The sequence below is a fragment of the Xyrauchen texanus genome, chromosome 28, assembly GCF_025860055.1.
Source record: "Xyrauchen texanus isolate HMW12.3.18 chromosome 28, RBS_HiC_50CHRs, whole genome shotgun sequence".
Classification (NCBI taxonomy): Eukaryota; Metazoa; Chordata; class Actinopteri; order Cypriniformes; family Catostomidae; genus Xyrauchen; species Xyrauchen texanus.
The window spans coordinates 15593868-15618533 of record NC_068303.1 but is presented as its reverse complement, the minus strand read 5'-3'; the positions used below and the strand labels follow the sequence as shown (position 1 = coordinate 15618533).

General features: G+C 36.9%; 2 protein-coding genes across 2 annotated transcripts in view; both read left to right on the top strand.

The window, feature by feature from the left end:
- Positions 1 to 11272, top strand: part of LOC127621948 (otoferlin-like) — a 96880-nt gene extending 85608 nt beyond the window's left edge. The window contains exons 40-46 of the mRNA XM_052095775.1: positions 1124 to 1266; positions 2343 to 2431; positions 3362 to 3460; positions 6446 to 6687; positions 6809 to 6987; positions 7303 to 7403; positions 10056 to 11272. Of these exons, the coding sequence (XP_051951735.1) occupies positions 1124 to 1266; positions 2343 to 2431; positions 3362 to 3460; positions 6446 to 6687; positions 6809 to 6987; positions 7303 to 7403; positions 10056 to 10236 (1034 nt within the window). The 3' untranslated portion in view covers positions 10237 to 11272. The remainder of the gene's footprint in view (positions 1 to 1123; positions 1267 to 2342; positions 2432 to 3361; positions 3461 to 6445; positions 6688 to 6808; positions 6988 to 7302; positions 7404 to 10055) is intronic.
- Positions 11273 to 15540: 4268 nt separating this feature from the next.
- LOC127622135 (protein disulfide-isomerase A6-like) lies at positions 15541 to 24279 on the top strand. The gene is made up of 13 exons (XM_052096086.1): positions 15541 to 15683; positions 16161 to 16305; positions 16716 to 16773; positions 16909 to 17035; positions 17514 to 17620; positions 17728 to 17861; positions 18053 to 18167; positions 22271 to 22411; positions 22574 to 22658; positions 23318 to 23390; positions 23556 to 23714; positions 23862 to 23958; positions 24053 to 24279. The coding sequence occupies exons 1-13, from the start codon at positions 15668 to 15670 to the stop codon at positions 24119 to 24121; spliced, it is 1326 nt and encodes a 441-aa protein (XP_051952046.1). The 5' UTR covers positions 15541 to 15667; the 3' UTR covers positions 24122 to 24279.
- The last annotated feature ends 387 nt before the right edge of the window (positions 24280 to 24666 follow it).

Here is a 24666-nt window from a genome sequence, read left to right as displayed (position 1 = left end):
GTTCCCATTGTGTTTATACTTGTGTACTATTGTTTGTACAGATGAATGTGGTACCTTCAGGCATTTGTAAATTGCTCCCAAGAATTAACTAGACTTGTGGAGATCCACACATTTTTTAATTTTTTTATTTATTTATTTATTTTCTTCTTCTTCTGAGGTCTTTGATGATTTCTTTAGATTTTCCCATGATGTCAAGCAAAGAGGCACTGAGTTTGAAGGTAGGCTTTAAAATACATCCACAGGTACTAATTGCCTAAAGGCTTGACATAACTTTCTGGAATTTTCTAAGCTGCTTAAAGGCACAGTTAACTTCTGACTCTCTGGAATTGTGATATAGTCAATTAAAGGTGAAACAATCTGTCTGTTGCTCATAAATGACGTAATTATGACTGGAAAACTCTGAGATGATTTTGATAACCGTTTCCGAGATGGGAGGAGACCTAAACTTTCAACATGCCGGAGGAAAGTACGGATTCTGTAGTGAATGACAGGTTTTATAAATTTTTCTAAATGCTAATTGTTAGCGCTTACATTTTGTGTTACATTTATTTATGTATATCAGCAACAATTTAATGCATTTTTAAAATTTTTACACTGTAAAAATAGTTTGTATTTGACCAATTCCATTAGTAGTATGAGTAATATTTTTTATGTCAAAATAAAAAGATCCTCAAGAAAGATATATTTCATTCACAAATCTTAAGGTGCCCTTTTAATTAATATATTATAAGGAGGCCATGATTGAGAAGAGCCAATGGGGGAATTTAGCAAGGACACCAGGGTTACACCCCTATTCTTAACAAGACGTGCTCTTGGATTTTTAATGACCACAGATAGTTAGGAATTTGGTTTAACATATCATCCGAAGGATGGTGATGGTGCCTTTTTACAGTATAGTGTCCCCGTCACTAAACTGGGACATGAGCACCACCTGCTGGCCTCCCAAATACCTCTTCTAGCATCAACTTTAGTTTTCCCCAGGAGGTCTCCCATCCAAGTATTGACCTGGCTCAACCCTGCTTAGCTTCAATGGGTGATTATGGCTGCTGTCTGAAGTTATCCTATTATGTTTCTCATACCATATATGTAAACTGTTTTGTTATAATACCATTGTATCTTGCAGGTCTTAAGAAGCAGACAGAAGAACACTTGGCTCTTACTGTTCTCAGATGCTGGGAGGAGACTCCACGTGTTGGTTGCAAACTCATACCTGAGCATGTGGAGACCAGGCCACTCCTCAACCCTGACAAGCCAGGCATTGAGCAGGTACCTAACAACACAAACTTGTCTCGAGTCATGCTACTCTACTTTTATTTTTGGCAAATCTTTTTTACGTGGCTCGTTGTATTATTACCCCAGCAGTTTCCTAGTGAAAATAATACTGGAGGTGCTACAACAACAATGATTTTTATTGACTTTCACACAAATCACAAGTGAAACAGTGAATCATTTTTTTACTTATCATTTACTCCGTTCCTCACACAGTGCTATTTTATGATGCATGAAACCGATACACTTACTTGCATTACATAATGACAGTTACAAGCTTATTTGAGTTTATGTGGTTGCTTAACCAATTGAATGTTAAACTTGCAACCTTAGGAACCGTATTCCAGAAGAGCATGTGAGTAGACACGTAAGCTTAAAGCACCACACAGTGATGGGGCTGCTTCAGCAAATGTGTTTTTGACTATAGGGTTGTGCCAATAGACAATGATCTCTGGGATCAACGATGGTCAGAGTGGTCGCCAATAGCTGATGCCTTTGTGGATGTGAAGACGATATTTGTCTCGTTTCCCAATTAATGTATTAAATTATTATTATTATCAAATTAATATTACAAATAATTTGCCCTGTGGCACACAGACACGTGCTTGAAGAAATGCACTTTATTATATTATTAATCTTGCTTTATTGTGTAGGCTTAACCCTAACCCTGCTTAATGAAAATGACACCATAGTAACACCTAGCTTCCAACCAGTGGTAATACCGGTGTTCGTTGAACATATCGGGTATTGACAATCTCACAGGCTGACAATAGGATGATCTGACTATGGAGAAGATCCCCCAACCCTTGTTGACAATCGGCTAGGTTAGGCTTTAAGTTTAAGGGAGGGGGTCAGTAATCTTGATTTAAAAATTGATAGAGCATTATCCTTCAAAACCTTTAGGTTCAGGGTAGGATATTAATTCTGAATGAACAGCTGTAGAATTGAGCAGTTAACTAGCAAAAACCATTGAGAAATTGGAAGGCAAAATGTCGGCTTTTTCAGTTAGTCATGAAGTGATATGACTACCATCTCTCTCAGTTTAGCTCCTCTGAATTGTTTTCATCTCACAGGGAAGAATTGAAATGTGGGTGGACATGTTTCCTATGCATGTACCTGCGCCAGGACCAGCCATTGACATATCACCACGCAAACCAAAGAGGTAGGTGATACAGTGAGATCAGAGTCTCTGGATGATCTGTTTCACTTTGTAAAGTACACTATTTTGAACATGAAAATGTCAGCATCAGTGAGACTGAAAGATTTTTACTTATTCACACTCTTGTGATCTCAAATGATTTGCATTAATATTTCATTTGTACATAATGTTACATGTATTTTTTCAGGGTTTTCCCTTACTTAAGTCTTTAGGTTCAGGAATACCTCCTAATGCTTTGATTTTAAAGAACCATTAAAGGATGAGCCAAAAAATAAATGGAAGCTTCAATAAATCAGTCATGCTGAGATCATGTTTCTGTTATAAGATCTTTCCACCCTTAGGCAAGGAACAGATTGCTTCATTATCTGGACTGTTTTTGCTATTAGTAATCTTTGAATGAAATAGATCCTTTGGGTGTAGATGTGCATCAGAGTGGCAAATACCCAATGTGCATTTATAAGTTAAAAACTACTAAATTTTTTTTACTAATTGTTTACAGTACATGTCAACTAGGGAAATTTGACTGTGATTTAGATACAAAGGAACCACAAAACAGATGAAACTCTCTCACTTTGAGTTGGTAGATTCTATTTTCCCCCCAAACTTAAACTCAGTTTCACGCATCTCTTCATCTCTTTTAGCTCATCGTGTTAATTTCGATTTCATTGAATATTCCAAATGCAAAACAAGTTAAGCAGATTAAGCAGATGTTTTGCTTTTTTTTAAAGAAAAGGAGGAAAGCGTCAAAATAATTTTTTGTGGTAATCAACATGATGCCACAGATGCTGTTGATTGAGCTTAACCTGTATTGAACCTGAAATATTCCCTTAAGCAAGGCCTGTACAGTGAAACTGTCATACAGTGAAACTGTCATACAGTGAAACTGAGGTGATGATCCCGTTCTCTTCCTTCCCCTCCACCTCCATCTCCCAGATATGAGCTCAGGGTGATAATATGGAATACTGACGAGGTAATTCTGGAAGACGATGATTACTTCACAGGGGAAAAGTCCAGTGACATTTTTGTGAGGGGGTAGGTATGGGCAGGTGTGTGAAAACTATGTGGGTGGCCTTGTTAATTGGTTGCCTTTGTTTGTTTGTTTCTGTTTCCTTTTGTTATTTGTCTGTTTGTCTTGTTGCGTTGGGTGTCATTTTGTCTATCCCCCCTCCCCACCCCCACGTCATTGCTGTGCTGTTATCTAGCTTTGAGCTTCGTGTTATTATTTGGAACACTGATGACGTAATTCTAGAGGACGATGCGTTCATGACAGGAGAGAAGATGTCTGACATCTATGTCAGGGGGTAAAGACAATACGATCGCATGGCTCGACTGCTCTTCACCTGCGCCTTTCATCACAAGAAATGAAACAATACCGCCTTCCATACAAATCCAGCAAGTTAAACAGGACCATATCATGCAAACAGATGCTAATTGTAGTGTAAAGGGATAGTTCAACTAAAAATGTAAATTATTTAATGTTGTTCCAAACTTGTATGGCATTCTTTATTGCATGGAACACAAAGGGAGATGTAAGGTAGAATGAGAAACTCAGTCACCATTTACTTTTATTGTATGGAACAAAAAAGCAATTAAAGTGAATAGTGACTGAGGCTGTCATTTTCTTGCATTCTGCCGAACATCATCTTTTGTGTTCCACTGAAGAAAGACATACAGGTTTAGCACAACATGAAGGTGAGTTTAATATACAGTACTGTATGCATCAACTCTGTATTAATTTGATAGTATTACACATTTCAGTCTGTAATCAGTTGAGTTGAATTTCTTACACATTTTGACTTTTCTATATTTATAAGTGGTATGGTCTTGGTTGCTAGAGCTGTGTTGTTTTTCTTCAGGCCTATTAATGTATTGGTGGCCGATAGACTCTCTAATCAAATACTGTTTGAAAGCATAAGATGTGTTTGTTTGCATGGAAAAATCTGCTTTTACAATATAACATGTGGAATTGGCATCTAAAAAAAAAAAAGAAAAAAAAAAAAAGAGTAATTAATCAGCAGACTGTTTGGTAGAGCCCAGTAACCATTTTTACTATCACTTCCTTACTGCTGGTAATTTTGCTGTTGACTCCAGTTACTGTGTCCTGCTTAACATTTTGAGTAAGGACCTCGCTCACAAGGACAGGGGTTGAATCATAAAATAAATGCATGTATTTGATCCATGCAGTACTGATGGTTCAATTAAAGACATAATTCAGTATAATGTAATGGTGCTAGGAACTGGTAAGCCCTACAGATGCAATTCTCACAGCAGAAGTGTAGATAAAGGACTAGATGTAAGTTCAAGCATATTTTTCAAGTGATATTATCAAACAGTAACAAGCAAGCACATAACTCTTCCAAGTCATGAAAGAGAAAAAGATGTTGTTGGTTTTCAATTCTGATACAGTTGCCTCAAAATGTATTTAAGCCATACTTTAAAAAAAATCAATGAATCTCTTATAATAACCATTATATAAATATCAGACAAAATATAATATATATGTATGTGTATATACTGTACTATGCAAAAGATTTAGGCACTTGTGAAAAATGTTGCATAGTGAGGATGTCTTCAAAAATAATGACATTTTCATTTACTGTTTCAAAGGTATAGCCACAAGACAAAATCTGTGTTAACATGAATTTAGTGTGATAAAATCTAAACTTTTCTGTCAAAAGTTATATGCAATTTTACAATTTCTATGCCATGACACCAATTTAAAAAATTTTACAGCTCAAATAATACACAAGTTTTAACTTAAGGATTAATGTAAGTGCATTTATTAAATTATAAGCTTCACATTTCTGCCTTTAAAGGAGTATTGCGGGTTCAATACAAGTTAAGCTCAATTGTGTGCATTTGTGGCATAATGTTTATTACCACCAAAACAAAATTTGACTAGTCCCTCGTCTCCTTTAAAATAAATCAAACTTACAGTGACGCACTTACAAAGGAAGTAAATGGGACCAATTTTTGGAGGGTTTAAATGCAGAAATGTGAAGCTTGTAAATTTATAAAAGCACTTAAATTAATTCTTCTGTTAAGTTGTTTAGATAGTCATTTTTGCAGTAATTTCAGGGTTTGATGAACAAAGTTGTAAAATTGACTAACTTTACACAGGAAAGGTTAGTAAGTGATTTTATCAAGCTAAAATCATGTTAACACACATATTTTTTATGTCTTGTGGCCATACTTTTGAAACAGTGAGTATTTTATCATTTACAGATTGGCCCCATTTACTTCCATTGTAACATTTGCAAGTCAAAATATTTTTTTGTGGTAATCAGTCTTGTCACAAATGCTACCGATTGAGCTTAACTTGTATTGATCCTAGAATATTCCTTTAAGCCCTTGATAAATTGTCCCCATTCACTTCCATTGTAAGTGCCTCACTGTAACATTAATTCTTGTTTTATTTAAAGAAAAGGAGGGACAAGATGAAATTATATTTGTGGTTATCAACATTATGCTACAAATACTGTCGATTTATATAAACTTTTACTGAACTCAAAGTATGCCATTAAGTGTTTAAAGTGTCCAAATACTTTTGGGGCCACTGTATATACAGTATGTTTGCTTTTAATTAAAAAGTATAAATACCTGGACTTTATAAAAATGTTTAAGAATATCCAACTGCAATGACCATTGGGTACTTTTGAATTTGGATTATTTTATCCTGTTCCTGTATATGAATAGCCCTCCCAGTGTTTGGTGGTGTTTGATATGTGATATAGATAAATTATATTATATGCATGTTGTCTACTCAGTGGTGTTGTGTCAATATTTTAGACATTTTACAAACATGTAAATGCACTTTTAAACTTTGAACACTTCTTTGTTCAGAACATTTTTGCATGCTTTTGTCATGCCACTACAAGAAGCTATAAATGACTATATGTCTACCTTGATGGTATGTGCTTGTTTATTTTTTGTATAAATAAAATATTCAAATTAATATGCACATGGGTAAACTATGTTGCATGCCATCTAAAAACACAAAATCTTATTTTTTCTCAGCTGGCTAAAAGGACAACAGGAGGATAAGCAGGATACAGATGTGCATTATCACTCTCTGACTGGGGAGGGAAACTTTAACTGGCGCTTTGTCTTTCCCTTTGACTATCTCATGGCTGAGGAGAAGATAGTCATCTCCAAGAAGGAATCCATGTTTTCCTGGGACGAGACAGAGTACAAGATTCCTGCTCGGCTCACCCTTCAAGTATGGGATGCCGACCACTTTTCTGCAGATGACTTCCTGGGTATGGCGTGCATGATGTAAAAGAATAAAAAAAGAACATTCATTATTTATTTATTATATATGTCTAATGTACTTGTGAAATGTGTACAGTGAAATAATGCTATCTGTGTTTATTTCTGCAGGTGCAATTGAGTTGGATTTGAATAAGTTTCCCCGTGGTGCAAAAACAGCCAAGCAGTGCTCTCTCAACATGGTTCTGAAAGAGCAAGAGCTTCCTACCATTTCCATCTTCAAACAGAAGAGAGTGAAGGGCTGGTGGCCCTTTGTGGCCCGAGATGAGAATGATGAATTTGAGCTCACAGTGAGTTCACAGAGAAACAATTTAAATGAGAAACGAATAACCTTTTTGGTTTATTGTGGCAATTTCAACATACAAGTTACATAGAGTTTCAGCAATATGTAATTACCACATTAGAGTTCAATCTTTTCTAATAGAAACAAATGCTATTATATTAAACATGTTACTTATATTTTAATAATAATTATATTATATTAGACCTGTTTAATATAGGAGCTATATTTTAGGGGTTTTTTTAACAGAACTACTGTATATAATGTAGACCCAGGGATTTCACCAAAACATTACCTCACTTTACCCATAACATCCTGCTCACAGGGAAAAGTGGAGGCAGAGCTTCATCTATTGACTGCAGAGGAGGCAGAAAAAAGTCCAGTCGGCCTCGGGCGGAATGATCCTGAGCCACTTGAGAAACCAAAGTAAGATATAAAGCTGCATATGTATATACACTTACTTCCCCTCAAATGGTGACTAGCCTAGATCATCTGAGAAAAACCTAGTTTCAACATATGTATAAATATGCAATAGGGTAGACCGGGTTTGATGTCACATTTTTTTACTCCAGTGAATAAAAGTTAATTTCTGCATAGCCACATTCCTTACAGGGATAGTTCACACAAAAATAAAAAATTTCTCATCATTTAATCACCCTCATGCCATCCAAGATGTGTATGACTTTCTTTCTTCTGTTGAACACAAACAAAGATTTTCAGAAGAAATCACAGCTCTGTAGGACATCACAATGCAAATGAATGGGTACCAAAACTTTGAAGCCCCAAAAAGCACATAAAGGCAGCATAAAGTAATCCATTAGACTCCAGTGGTTAAATCCATATCTTTAAAAGCAATATGATAGGTGATAAGTCCTTTTTTAGTATAAATTCTCCTCCCTGCCCAGTAGATGGCAATATGTACGTATAATACAAATTGCCAATAGCAAAAGAAGAAAGTGGAGATTTACAGTAAAGAATTACTTAAATATTGCTCTTTTATTCACCCAGACCTATCAAATCACTGCGGAAGATATAAATTTAAAAACTGGAGTATTATGGGCTACTTTTATGCTGCCTTTATGTGCTTTTTGGAGATTCAAAGTGCTGGTCACCATTCCCTTAATTTTGAGGGCCTACAGAGCTGACATATTCTTCTAAAAGTCTTTGTTGGTGTTCAGCAAAAGAAAGAATGTCATAAAAATCTGGGATGGCATGAGGGTGAGAAATTATGAGAGAATTGTGCATATTATACAGTTCTAGAAAAAGGAGACAAAGGTTCTAATACATTAAGTAATTACAGGTAGAGAACAAAAACTTTCAAATAAAATGGGGATAAGTCAGTGAAGACTGCCCCTCTAAAACTGTTCACTTCCCTTTCTAATACTCCCACTCTCCTCTTTCACATCCTTCCTTGTGATTGCCCTTCCTCTGCCTGCCCTTTCCTGTTCATTTCCTTCATTCCAACCCCATTCCTGTTTTGGAAAAAGTCGTCCAGACACCAGTCTAATGTGGTTCATGAACCCTCTGAAGTCCATACGATACTTCATTTGGCACAAGTACCGCTGGCTGATCCTGAAGTCTCTGGCCCTGCTGCTCCTCCTCCTCCTCGTTGGGCTCTTCCTCTACTCTATTCCTGGGTACCTGGTCAAGAAACTCATAGGGGCGTGAGGAGAGAGGGGAAGACCACTGGTATCCCACTCTCACTGCATCTGTTTTCTGTGTCTCTATGGGCAACCTTTCAGCCTCTCAGTGTTACTCGTACATTACAAATATATTTTTTCAAGACCTACAACACGAACCTGAGGGTTTTGGAGGGATTTAGTGTTGTTCTAGCCACAAACAGCCTCTTTTTCAATTTTTCATTTAGTCATTCCACTGCCATGGTTTCCCATCCCATTTCTTATTGCATATTTCTGTACTATATTATGTTGACCTTATGTCTGTGTGGTTGTCATTTAGGCAAAGACATCCAATATTATTATTATTAAAGTATTGTGGATTGTATGGTATCCTACACACAAGAGGTAGTCTGTGGCAAATGTTTTAACCAGTTCTTGAGGTTTAATTTGTATAGAAAACATTTAGTTCACCCAAAATTTTAATTCTGTCATCATTTACTCATATTCATAAATCCAAACCCATAATTCTTCGGTGAAACACAAGAGGACAAATTTTGATGAATGCTGAGGCTGTCACTGACTAACATCGCCTTTTGTGTTTCATGGAATTAAAGGGATAGTTCACTCAAAAATGAATATTCTCTCATCATTTACTCACAGTCTTGCCATCTCAGATGTGTATTACTTTCTTTCTTCCGCAGAAAACAAATGAAGATTTTTACAAGAATATCTCAGGTACTGTTTGTTGGTTCTAAAAATTCAAGTGAATGGTGACTAGACCTTTAAAGCTCCAAATATCACACAAAGGCCACATACAACTAAAAAGACTCCAGTGGTTAAATCCATATCTACAGAAGTGATTTGATAGGTGTGGGTGAGAAACAGATCAATATTTAAGTCTTTCTTTACCATAAATCTCCACTTTCACTTTCAAAACGTGAAAGTGGAGATTTATAGGAGAAAAAAAAGGACTTTGATATCGATCTGTTTCTAACCCACACCTATCATATTGCATGGATTTAACCACTGGAGTCATATGGATAACTTTTATGCTACCTTTATGTGATTTTTGAAGCTTCAAAGATCTGGTCACCATTCACTTGCATTATATAGACCCACAGAACTGAGGTATTCTTCTAAAAATCTTCCAGCAGAAGACAGAAAGTTTTACACTTCTGGGATGGCATGAGGGTGAGAAAGTGATGAGAGTTTTCATTTTTGTGTGAACTATCCCTTTGAGTCATACAGGTTGGAACAACATGAGTGAGTAAATTATGACATAATTCTCATTATATGGTGAACTATCCCTTTAAGAGATGTTACAATGTTTCAATCATGGTCATATCTTACTAACCACTAACATTTGTATTATCTCTCTGCTTCCATCATCCATGGTTTCGCCTCAACTCACCACCTATTCCCTGCAACACCCACCCATCTCCACCATTTCCAATCACAGCCGGCCTGACACTACTTTCCTTTGGTTTTTGAGCCCGCTGAAGGCCATCCGCTACCTGATATGCAACCGCTACAAGTGGCTCATCATCAAGATCATCTTGGCTATGCTGCTGTTAATCATGGTTGGCCTATTTCTCTACAGCATGCCAGGCTATCTGGTCAAGAAACTGCTGGGGGCCTAAAGAGGAGTAAAGTTGATGATGATGATTTACCTTTCTTCACTCAAGTGACCCATTTTTAATATTTGTTTTTATTTCTAACTATTTAAAACACTGCTTTTATTTTTTAATGACACCTCAAGAGTTTTCCATCTCTCACAGTTGCATTATAAGCATAAAGATCAAATAACTCAAGACTTTTACAGAACTAATTTGCATGTCTTTCCCAGAACAACCTGCAGCTTAGATCAGTGTAAATTTCCATGATGGTACAGGCTGATTTATGCTCATTGGGTGCTGGTCTAGCTAGTGGACCAGCATAACTGCACTGTTCCCCAGCAAAAAATGCTGGCCAACCTGCTGAAGCTGGTTAACCAAGTAACTCTTACTGGTTAAGCCTTTTGGGTACAACAGCAAACCAGCATGCAAAACACAACACAACTTTATGTTGATCTTTTCAACAGGGAAGATCAGTTATCCTATTTCTGTCATTTGTTATGTTTCTGTGCCAGACTGATTGGTAAGAATTAGAAAAATAAAGCTCTAAAGTGACTCTTATTGGTATAAATTATTAAATAAACTAGAATAGTAATTCCAGTATTCATTCTGGTGTTCATATGAATGCATTGCTTTAGATACCTGGATTATTATTGTTATCGTCTAGTCTTGTAAAAGCATAATAAGCATGCAACTTTGTCTTAAAAAGATGACTTGTTCATCATTAGCTACAGTTTGAAAAATACTATGATAGGACTGCAAGCTTTATGTAATTTCATTCAACTTTGCCTTGATGTTTGCACTTCCAATTCATGACACAAGTCTACTGCACTCAATAAGATAATGTTTACCCTTTAGAGAAACACACAAAGACAAGTAAGGAATAATGATTCATTTGGCACTTAAAGTTTAAACAACATTCTTTGTTTGGTTAGTTGATTTTGCTTGCTGTGCAAATGTACGTAGTTTTATGTTTGCTTGATATTTACTGTTGCTCTATTTAATGAATAGTACATTTGACAAAGGACTTGTTTGCACTGATTTTGGCTTGTTTATATAAAAAAGGGTATATTTTTAATTCTTGTGTAATATGGATTGATTTATTTATTTTTTTGTCTGTATGAAGAATTAATTCAATAAAAATTAATAAAAGAAATGTGTGTGATGTGTGTTCGTTCGTTCACCTATGTTGTGGAGCCCAATTGTCAGCACAATGATAGTGAAACCTGAAATCATCTACATTTGACCAGTCAAATGCCTTAAAAATCATATTACATAATGTTATAATTAATATCTAAGAATGCAAAATGCTTTCTGTGAGGTTTAGGGGTAGGGTTAGGGTATAGAAAATATAATTACTTAAGTATTAAAAACAACTAAAGTCAATGGAAATTCCCCACCAATATACAAAAACAAACGTGTGTGTGTGTGTGCGCTCCCTGATCCTTTCTTCTTTCATACCACAGTCGTCCAACTACCAAACTTTCATGGCTGTTGAGTCCAATACGGTTGACCTGCAACATGGGTTGGCAGCAGTATAAATTGGCCACAATGGTGACTATGCCCAGCATAACAGGGCAGATCTTTTTGGGCCTCCTCCTCTTTTCTGCACCTTCTGCTGTCATCCAGAAGATCTTCAACATCTCTCAAGCTAATCACCTGATATTGCATTATTCACAAAATTATATGCTCACAGCAGACAACAAACAGACTATTAAAATGGTTGGAGTAGGCATATACATTACCAAAATTATTGTATGATCCAAATGTAAGTTTTTCAGTGCTGCAAGAGGTCATATTACAGAATATTTTTATATCATGGTGTTTGGCACTAAGGGTCTTAATGCGTCTCTCACATATTGATGGCTTATAATAAATTATATAAGTTCCCAGGCTGTGAAAATGTATACTAATAATGTAATATTAGGTAGGCCTATATCTTGTTATATTTTTATAATTTTATCCTAACTTACAGTATGGGTGTTATGGCAAAAAATTATTAACCAAAAATTATCACTGCGTAAGAGACACTCTGACTCAAACAGTCTTTTAAAATGATTTATTCTTGCAAGAAGGACCCGGTCATTACACAGGAGTTGATCTGTGCTGTGAGTGGGACCCAGAAAGGGAGGGCTGACTTGTATTTTATACTCTTTTATACTCTTTTATCCCAAGGTTTCTCAACAAAAGCAGATCCTCCCCCTCTGCATCCCTCAGACACAGAGGCATTCCCTTGCAATGACTATTACTGTTCAATGAGTATCAAAATTTCTACAACAATGGGTTACATGCATGACTAGGGAAACTAAAAAAGCAACATTACTATATTCTATGTTGTTTCGCATATGGCACTCATTTCGGAAAGATATACTTTTGTCCACACCATACCATATGCAATTGCTTACTGGGAGAAAGTTATAACATTTTTGTTACTAATAAGATAAATAATATCTCCATTAAAATAATACATTTTACCCTACAAATCACTTTGTTAATAAGTTTCAAAATGATTTGTAAATGAACTGATATTTTTACTTGATGCAATCAGAAGTTGTGCCTCATCTTTTTTGGCACTGTCAGCATATAAAGATGTTGCGTAAGGAGGTATCTAGGTTTATAACTGACAAATTTGTCTTGTAATTAAAATTTTTGTTATGAAATATTTTTTTTGAATTATTATTATGATAGTATTGAACAGTATTGAAAATTGCACACACACACACACACACACACGTATATATGTATATATATATATATATATATATATATATATAAACGTCTACACATCCTGGATTGTTAGACTCTCTGCAAAACGTTTCCCTGTATATTCTAAATCTTTGCGAGTCAGAGGGTGCTAATTCGGGACGTCCATCTGCTCCCGATAAGTACTATTGAGCTCTCATCCAATGATGCACTGGAGCTCCGCAAGGACCGCCTCCCTCATTTCCATGTTGCACAAGTAAAAATAAATACATGTATAAATAAATAAATATATATGGGAATATATAAATATGGAAATAAATATATGTGGGAATAAATAAATATAAAAAATAAATGAACACATAAATAAAAAAATATGCAAAATAAATGAATAAATAATTAAAAGTTAAAAAGAATAAAAATAAAGTTAAAAATAAATATAGAAAATAATAAAGGAATAAAGTCATACAATAAGAAATTCAGGAATAAATTTAATTAAAAAAATATATTTGTTTTATCAAGACATTTATTCCTTTATTTATTTTTTTATTATTACATTTATTAATTTATTATTTATGCAGGTTTGGGCCTCCATACGTCTACAGGACACTGTATTTTAAAAATAATTTTGTAAAAATCCAAATAACTTTACAGATCTTTATTGTAAAGGGTTTAAACAATGTTTTGCATGCTTGTTCAATGAACAATAAACAATTAATGAACATGCACCTGAGGAACGGTCGTTAAGACACTAACAGCTTACAGACAGTAGGCAATTAAGGTCACAAAAACTTATGACACTATAGAGAACTTTCTACTAACTCTGAAAAACACCAAAAGAAAGATGCCCAGGGTCCCTATTCATCTGCGTGAATATGCCTTAGGCATGCTTCATGGAGGCATGAGGACTGCAGATGTGGCCAGGGCAATAAATTGCACTGTCCAAACTGTGAGACGCCAAAGACAGCGCTACATGGAGACAGGAAGGACAGCTTATTGTCCTCGCAGTGGCAGACCACGTGTAACACCTGCACAGGATCAGTACATCCGAATATCACACCTGCAGGACAGGTACAGGATTTTGACCTCCCTTTTGTTCAGGGACACATTATTCCTTTTCTGTTAGTCACATGTCTGTGAAACTTGTTCAGTTTACGTCTTAGTTGTTGAATCTTTTTATGTTCATATTACACGTTAAGATTGCTGAAAATAATAGCAGTTGAAAGTGCGAGTTTCTTTTTTGCTGAGTTGAGATATATATATCTCAATATCAAACGAGCAAGAGTGCTATTATGGCCCTACATCAGCACTGCTGTGATTCGGCCGCGTGCTGTAGGTCATCACAGCAGTGCTGATTTAGAACCATATAGCATGATTGTGAGTGTGATATTGCTTATATACAACAGTTAAATGAACAAGTACATTTAAAGTACAGTCACAAAAAACACATTTGTGCATGGAACTACTTTCTTACGCGACGGATCAAATCTGCCATTGCTGGTTCAAACCAAATGATGCATTCATGTCTCTCAAAAACATAACTTAAGAACCACTAGTATCACAGATTGGCTGTTTCTAACATGTTATTGTGTGTGTGTGTGTGTGTGTGTGTGTGTGTGCGTGCGTGCGCGCGTGCGTGCGTGCGTGCGTGCGTGCGTGCGTGTGTGTGTGTGAGCGTGTATTTATCACTTTGTGGGTACCAAATGTCCCCATAAGGATAGTAAAACCCGAAATTGTTGACCTTGTGGGGACATTTTGTCGGTCCCCATGAGGAAAACAGCTTATAAATCATACTAAATTATGTTTTTTGAAAATGTAAAAATGCAGAATGTTTTCTGTGAGGGTTGGGTTTAGGGGTAGGGTTAGGTTTAGGGGATAGAATATAAAGTTTGTACAGTATAAAAACTATTATGTCTATGGAAAGTCCCCATAAAACATGGAAACACAACATGGGTGTGTGTGTGTGTGTGTGTGTGTGTGTGTGTGTGTGTGTGTGTGTGTGTGTGTGTGTGTGTGTGTGTGTGTTGGAGGGTTTAAAGACAGAAAAGTGTAGCTCATAATTTTATAAAAGCACTTTAATTCTTAAAACTTGCTTATTATTCGAGCTGTAAATTTGATTAATTCATCGTTTTAAGGTTGTAGTGTTTTCGATGTTTGTAATGGCAACGAAGTTGTAAAATTGGATATAACTTCAAACAAGAAAAAATGTGTATGTCATTTCATCACACTAAAATCATGTTAACACAAACCGTTTACATCTTGTGGCTATACATTTGAAACCGTGAGTATTTTAACAATAACAGATGTTTCCCATTCACTTTATATAAGTAGCCTACTGTAACCCAGATTATTGCTTTTTTTCTTTTTTTTTAAAGAAAAGGAGGGACGACTTGAAATTATTTTTTGTAGTAATCAGAATTGTCACAAATGTTGTCGATTGAGCTTAACTTGTGTTTAACCTAGAATATTCCTTTTTAGTTAATTTTATCCATTTCATGATACTTCCCAGCCACCGTACTTCACCGAGGCGCAGAACTACACGTCGAACTGTTATTGGCTGAGCTCGTCTCCGGGTAGCGGCGCGCCAATCAGCGCGGGCCACGGTATGACTGTGTTGCGTTTTTGTACTGCTGGTTGGAGACTGGTGATGTGATGCGCTTCAGCGGCGAGTGAGTGAAATAGAGAGTGCATGCGGCCAACAGACCACCACACAGCCTGAAGAATTTACTAAAATATTGATTAGGCCTCAAGAACAACCATGCGAGCGCTACTGGGTGAGTTTAAGAAATAAACTTCACTGTTTATAAGTGTTTTATTGAAAGATGTGTTCGCAAGCAAAGTGTAAATTGAATAGATCCCAACTTTTGTTATGCATCATCTTGGCATGCAGAATACCAGCTTGGAGAACACTCGTTAATATGCCAAAATGGGAAGGAACCATTCTGTAATCCTGCCGAATGGCATTTTAATGTGGTTTAACATGGAAGTGTAGAGTTAGTAATGGCGGTCGGGCCTTTAAATTACTGGCATATCACAGTACACCAGTTATAATAATCAGGTTCTATTGTGGTGAAGTAAAGTGGATGGTTTATTTAACTGAGATGGCAACAATTGTATTCTGAGTCAAATACAGTGTTTCATGCTGTGATTCTTGTTTTATGGAATAAAATAATACTGATGAGATCACATGCAATACTCCAGTACTGATGCAAAACATTGCACTTTTCTTTATCTATTACCTTGTCTCTCAGGTTTGTTGGTGTGTTCCCTGACTGTTCTCTTTGTCCATGGTTTGTACTCTGCCAGTGATGATGTAATTGAACTCAATCCCTCCAATTTTAACAGGGAGGTCATACAGAGTGACAGCCTTTGGCTGGTAGAGTTTTATGCCCCTTGGTAAGTTCAGAAAATTGTGGTGGTGGGTACCTGGATATTTATTGCTCACCATAGGTGACTCAACATCTGTAGGCTCAGATTAAGTTACTTCCATACCTGAAATGCTGGTGCTGAACCAGTTCTGCATGTTAAGCATAAATTGTTGCTCTCTAAACAGTCGAGGAGGATGTATTTTGTAAAATAGATGGCCACTGTTTTCATGCAGTTTATTTTTTAGGTGTACCCAATACAGACCTCTAAAAGATGAGCTTTATTTGCATGTTTTGCATCTCATTAGTTTTTGTTTGCATGTGTTACTTAATACAAATGAGAACATTATCATTAAACCAGTGTGGCTGTGCTATGCATTTCATGATCAACATTCAGATGTTTATATGCAAAACTTGACATCTTATGGTTTGTCTTATAAGGTGTGGTCACTGCAAGAACTTGGTTCCTGAATGGAAGAAAGCAGCCTCAGCTTTGAAGGTTAATTCTAAACTTCTGGCTACACAATTGATGTGATGTGAATCTGAAAGTGAAAATGGATGTAAAGGAGATTAAAAAAAAAAGTGATATATATAAAATCCCATTTATAGCTGATGGTATTTTTGTTTGCCACAGGGCATTGTGAAGGTGGGTGCTGTGGATGCAGACCAGCACAACTCATTGGGAGGCCAATATGGAGTCCGAGGCTTCCCAACCATCAAGATCTTTGGGGCCAACAAACAAAAACCAGAGGAATTCCAAGGTTTGATACTGCTGTTTCATTAATGTCTTTGCATGCACACAAAAAATGTTTCCTTAAAGGCAACCGCAGCCCGTCCATTTTAAATCTAGGCCTTCAGTGCGAGAATTCATGCCATTAAGAAAACGCAGTTTCACAATGAATAAGACATCAAATGCCCATCATAAATTGCATGGCAGTCAACTAATAACACCAATTTACATTTTAAAAACACATCCACACACGAAAGCTAGAACCAAGGATGTCTTAATACCAAGAAAAAGCTCTGTTATAATTATGTAATAATGTATAACATAGGCGCCATTGTGGGCACGTGACCTTATTTAAACTCTTTTCAGAGTTTAGGCTTACTTCTACTTGAATAGTCTCTGTATATTAAACTAGTATAGACACAATGAACTGAAAATCATTGCTATATAAAAAGACTTTCTATTCTTAAGTATGCTAATCAGGATTTTCTGTCTGTCTCTCTCTGTCGTAGGTGGGCGTAGCAGTCAGGCTATTGTAGATACAGCTCTGAATGCTCTCCGCTCCCTAGTAAAAGACAGACTTGGTGGAAAGACTGGAGGTTCAGACTATGGCAGACAGGTATTTAAGCCCACCATATTTTAGTTCTTAATCCCCATCTTGAACTCTTTATTATTATTATTATTAATGCCTCTGATTGTTTGACTGTCCGGTAATGTTGTGATCAGAGTGGAAGCGGTAGCGCTGGCAGTAAGAAAGATGTGGTGGAGTTGACTGATGATAACTTTGACCGAACTGTGTTGGACAGCGATGATGTCTGGTTGGTGGAATTCTTTGCTCCCTGGTGTGGACACTGCAAAAAGTAAGTAATTTTCTCCTGTACTTCATAAGACCTGTCTATCTGTCATTCTACTATAGTATCTGACATATTGTTTAATTCATTATTTAGGCACTGAATCCATGATCAGTTATTTATATACAGATTCAAAGACCCAATGAAACTCCTCTGCCTTCTGGGGATTCCCATGTTGACTCTTTCCTCAATGTTTTCAGTCTTGAGCCTGAATGGACAGCAGCTGCCACAGAAGTCAAAGAGCAGACAAAGGGAAAAGTGAAACTGGGTGCTGTGGATGCTACTGTCCACCAGGGCGTGGCAAGCCGCTATGGGGTATGTTTGAGTATCAGCACTTGCATTTAATGTGTTTAGTACAAGAATTGAGCATTTATAACTAAGGTTGCAACAATTAATCGCTAATGGAAATCATCAACAATGAATTGCATTATCGTTTAGTTGGATATTTGCAGTATGCACAGAGAAGCCCCTGTAAGTGACATCACTTCACTGAAACTCATTTGAAAAACAACGGAGACAAGTAGCAGTAAAATCATGACCTAAGTTGTCCAGTGCACGAGAGCATTTAATAAACACTTCAAAGAATATCATAGTAAGCATACAGTTTAATGTGGAGCAGTTGCTGCATCAGGTGTGTTGACAGACTAATTGTGCTGTTTGATGCACAAGAGTTGTTTCTCTCTAGTGCATCACTTACATTTTACTGCTATTTTCTATGTTGTAGAATGTAAACATGTTATGAATTCAAATCAGCTGCGTATTTCGCAAAACTGTTAAACTCTAATGTGCAAGCGAGCACGTGCATCTTCGTAGTAATAATAATGAATTAAAACGTAACTTTTCATGATTCAGCCTTTGTTCAAAGTTTTGTGAGTATAGAATTGTGAATTCAGTAATGTAAATCAAACCAAATCTTTATGCTCTTTATAATGAAAAAAAATAATAATATTTTGGAATTCCCAATGCGGAAGTCCTCATGGTGCCATAGTGACTCTCCTCAATCTGGGTGGCGCAGGACGAATCTCAGTTGCCTCCGCATCTGAGACTGTCAACCTGCGCTTATCACGTGGCTTGTTCAGCACGTTACTGCAAAGACATAGTATGTGTGGAGGCTTCACGTCATTCACTGTGGCATCCACACACAACTCCCCACACGCCACACCGTGAGCCTACCTCATTATAGTGACCAAGAGGAGGTTACCCCATGTGACTCTATCCTCCCTAGCAACTGGGCCAATTTGGTTGCTTGGGAGACCTGGCTGGAGTCACTCAGCACACCCTGAGATTCAAATTCGTGAACTCCAGGGGTGGTAGTCAGTGTCTTCACTCGCTGAGCTACCCTAAGCCCTTTATCATTTAAGTTTTTTTGAAAAATCATATGTTAATAAAATACAGGAAATAAAAATTCATTTGATCAGATTAATCGATTAAATGTAGAAGTAATCGATTATCAAAATAATTGCTAGTTGCAGCCCTAATTATAACCTATGGTATGCCGGTATTTACAATTTGTGCCTAGTTCAGTTCCACATCCCAGTAGCCTTCCAGGTTAAATTAACAATATTCATTAAGTTTGCACAGTGGACAGTAGTTAACTCCAGGGTGCCAGTGGTCAATACAAACCTGGAAATGTCATGAACTGTTTTTATTTCATTTTCCAGGCATGCAACAAACAAAAAATTAGAAAAGTCCTAGAAATTTCTGTTATGAATCTACAGTATTCTAAGTTAACTCTGCTTTAAAATATTCAATTAGATATTGCTCTTGTGTGGAGTCAATCTTTCTTGCAAATCATAATGATGTCTGATTTGTGAGAATCTTTCTTTTTAGTTTAATGAATCTGATTCACATATTGAGCTGAAATATTATACATTGTAAAATAGGCCCTTTCACACAATTTACTACATTTTTTTTTTTAAATGTTTTTTTTTTAATCATTTTCACATATGAGGAACTATAGTTCCTCTTAACCGTTAGAGGGATGAAGGGCTGTCACGGTGATCAAATTTGGTTGTCGATTAATTGTCAAATAATTGTGATTATGACAATTCATTGTCTGTTTTAGGGCTTTCACGATTATGATGATTAATTATCAGTCAAATGATTATAATTTAGTCATAGGTGAATGTGTGCTTTATAAACCTTAAGTAATTTATTTCTATTTTCCTTTTACATGATTTCTTTTTGAGGCTTTAAAAACATCTGAATGACATTTAAAAAAATATTTCAAAATACTCAACATTTAGTCTTGGTTCATTTTGCAATTAATGTATGTTGTTGTTGGAACCCAGCCAACCTGACTAGCTTATATTATATGCAATAGTAAAATGTTTGTTAAATTCTCAGTTTTCAAATGTTATTTTTAGGCTCCCCGATTTAAAAATTACACACGAACCCTTATTTCACATAAAGACAGACCTCTGAGTTTGTGTTTCTGCTATCATCTCTTTACAAATGGAGTAAGCGGGCGTTCTCCGTTTCACTGCATGCCATTAACACTGTGTTTATGCACCCACAAATAAAATTTGCCATTTACACGATCCTTAAATTAAAGTGAAACTGGAGTGCTTTGCATTTCAGAAAATCCTTGTTTATATTTTTGCAGGAGTATGGCCCAAGCCTCCACAGACTGCGCGTGCATTACTGCATTTCAAGTCTGGTTCAGAAGCGGTTAATCTTCACGCACTTTTCCAAATTCAAATTAAATGAGACACTCAAACATGCCTTTCATTCCCTTATTCCATTGGACAGTAAAATGTGATTGGAATTTAAAGTACACGATCACGTTTATCTAAAAATAAATGTGGATAGATAAATCGCTAATCGTCTGTTTTTTTTTATCTATCTATCGACCTAGAGGGACTTTTTAGCTCCTACTCCAGGGTAGGTACTTTTTGGGAGAAGAGGTACTGTGAGGTGCTGCAACCTTTGATTGGTCAAACACATATGATGCACAAAGCAATGAGAAATGCGAGGAGTTAGCAACCGCTATGAGAAAACAAACTTGTAGCTGCTAGCCTGTATTCTTGGGGGAGTGTGCTAATTTTCCAATTCCCTTAACAGAAATAACAAAGTGTCCAAAGAGTATGTAACAGAGTTCACAGGACGGGCAAGGAGGAGGTGGGAACCGGCAGAACAGTCAACATAATTTTAATTACATAACTGAACTTAAACATAAACACACTAGACATGCACACAGCGGCCACTTGTGTCACTCTCTCTCTCGAACTGGCACCTATGGCTCGTCTTTATCCCACTCCTTGCTGATTAGGACAATTCAGCGCGAGGCGTGCATCCTCACGGCCTGGCCACGCCCCCTCCTCATCACAGAATGTTACCTATTTCACATGTTATTTGTGCGTGAGGGGATGAGCAGAGCTGCTGCGTGACTTCAATGGAAAACGCCGTTTGAGTTTATCGCATGTGTACTGTGACTTAACAGAAATTAAATTGATTTCTGGATTACTACATTTAATTTGTCCTGGGATAACGGACATAAATAATATCTTATTGAAATATATTGTAAATGTAACCATCATGGAATCTGATTCACATGAGGAGAGTGTTGCTTGTCTGTTACTGCATGGTTAACTTACATCAAAACGTCTTTTTTTCAGTCAGTGGGTGAGTAGGTCAGAACAGTATTTTATGTTGTCATAAAAGCTTCTATTGTAAAAGATCCTGCTGATCAAGTTTATAGTGCATTTTCAACATGTTTTCACTGAGTTCCCAATGGGATAAATCAGCCTCTGCTCGGCACTTTGAAGTGAGAACAATCATGATAGTCATTCTGTAAGATTGCTTCAAACAGAAGTTCCAAATGAACATTATTTTTGAGCCCCACACCTTTCAGTATTCCAAAGATTTCACAGTGGATGGTAAAGTCTTCGAAGGGAATAAGGCATATGAATGATCACTTTAGAATGGTACACACCATAAAATAGGCTAAGCGCCTCATCTCTTAAATGCGAGGGATGTGCAGTGCCAAATTTGGGCCACATGCGCACAGTCCACGCAGACTGTGCTGATGACAAAATTTGCATCACGCATACTGTGCACGGAGTGGTCAGCAACGTGGACAACCAAAGTATACTTTGGGCTTAATAGTTGTCATCTAGAAAGTTCCTAATGGAAAAGTTCTGTGACTGAATGTGGGAAAGGGGCTAATATGTAATATGTAAGTCCTTATGCCCTAATCACGAAGGACTGGAAAGGTCATGGAAATTCATGGGCCAAAAAGTATAGGAATCTATTAATTTCCTTTTTATATCTGAATAATAGCATGACTGTTGTCACGGTGCCAGTATGGTAGAATTCCTTGTTCTGGGAGCCATATTTCCCCCCAGGGCTTTTGAGTTAACTAATTGAGTCTAGACTCACTGTCTCTTTTTGCTATCTTGGTTGGTTTGACTTGGTAGGTTCGAGGATTCCCCACCATCAAGATCTTTCGTAAGGGAGAGGAGCCAGAGGACTATCAGGGGGGGCGCACCAGATCTGACATCATCGCTCGTGCCTTGGACCTCTTCTCTGACAATGTCCCTCCTCCAGAGCTTCAGGAGGTGAATATTGTCTCTCCATTTTCACACTCAAATTTATGAAAGAATGTAGTTAAACCAGTGTTTATTTATTTTTGTTATTTAAACAGTTTGAAATAAATAACAGGTTTTTAAAATACTATTTAGGCTGAACGGATTGATTTATGTCTATTTGTTTCCTTTTAGATTCTGAATGAAAATGTCTTAAAGAAGACCTGCGAAGACTACCAGCTGTGTATTATAGCTGTGCTGCCTCACATTCTAGACACTGGTATGAAATAACTTAAGAAAAAAAAGGATAATTTGCTGTTTATGCTCTACTCTGTGTTTTAGTAATAAAAATGCTGATATTAATAAAACATTTTGTTGATGCAGAGAAGCATAAGAAAGTTGTTCACAACAGTGATGCCACCTTTTTTTAATTGAAATGGTTATGAAAAGGGATGTGCTTGTGTATATATCTACACTAGGTGGCCAAAATTATGCTACAACCATCACTAACATACATAAAATCCAAGCATACAGCCATACAATCTACTTGGACAAACATCTTCAATAGAATTGGGCCCTGTTTTGTTCCAGAATGATAATGCCCATGTGTACAAAGTGATGTCCATAAAAATGGTTTACTGAGTCTGTGGTGAAAAGACTTGACTAGCGTACACAAAGCCAAGACCTGAACCCCATTGAACCATGTCACAATGGTAGCACCTGACATCACTCATGCTCTTGTGTCTGAATGTGACCTCTGACATCTTGTGGAAAGCCTTCCTACAAGATTGGAAGCAGCAAATGGAGGACCAACACACTATTAATGCTCATGGTTCTGAAATTAAATGTTCAACAAGCACATATTGGTGATATACTTTTGGCCATGTTACATATAAAGGATGTTTTTTAACTATCCCTGTATTTTCTTAATACTTGCAGGTGCATCCGGAAGAACTGGTTACCTGGAGGTTATGAAGAAGATGGCAGAGAAATACAAAAAGAAGATGTGGGGGTCAGTTTTTTTTCTTCTTTTTTTTTCAGATTGAGTACAAGTTAAGATTGGCCAGCCCATAAATAACACCAGTACATGTTGAAGCTTGTGTGCCATAGATGAGACGAAAGGGAATAGAGAGTGAAATACAGTCATGCACATCATACGCTGTCTCTCTCTATGCAGTTGGTTGTGGACTGAAGCAGGGGCTCAGATGGATCTGGAGGCTTCTCTTGGGATTGGAGGATTTGGCTATCCTGCCATGGCAGCAATTAATTCTCGCAAGATGAAGTTTGCTCTGCTCAGAGGTTCCTTCAGCGAAACGGGCATCCATGAATTCCTTAGGTACTAGAATGCTTAGCCGAGTTTATATTACTAGGAAACAAGTTACGCTACAGAGACTGTAAACATGCAATAAATTTTAAGGTGTTGTTTATAATGAGCCTTCTAAATGTCAGCCTGCTTTATGTTGTTAAAAATGTCTTTATCCAGAGAACTTTCTTTTGGCCGTGGTTCCACTGCTACAGTGGGAGGCGGAGCTTTGCCTAAGATCAACAGTGTAGAGCCCTGGGATGGGAAAGATGGAGTGGTGAGTACAGAACACAGAGCTTGGCTGGAAAGGGTAGATGTTTTCCTTTACTGTTCTTAACCCCGTTTTTATTAAAAATGTTCCCTTTCCTCAGCTTCCTTTGGAGGATGACATTGACCTGAGTGATGTGGATCTGGACGATTTGGGGAAGGTTGAGTTATGAGAGGGTGTAGTCTAAACTACTCTAGACTACTAAGACCCAAACAATACCCATGTCTTCTCTCCCATGGATGAGGGGATGTTTGGGACACAAAATTCACAAATAAAGCAAATGGTTGTGCAGCTTTTAAAAAAAAAAAAATATCCCCATTAGTTTAAAAATAAACTCACCTCACATAACTACTTCAGGATAGTTCACCCAAAAATGTGAACTCTGTCATTTACTCACCCTCATCTTGTTCCCAACCCGTTTGACCTTCCGTGGAACTCAAAAGGAGATGTTAGCTTCAGTCGCCATTCATTTTCACAGCATTTTTGCTGATGAGGCTAAAGTTCTGCCTAACACCTTTTTTTTGTTTCATGGAAGAAGAAAAAAGTAATACAAGTTTGAAAAAAATTCCTAATTTTGGTTGAACTATACCTTTAACATTTGAGTTGGTGACTGATTGAATCTTTCAATCAGCACGGTGAACTAGAATGTGAATGTCTGATTATTTTCTCTGTCCAATCACTTGTTTCCAGCACACTCCGCTGTAAACCGATGCCACA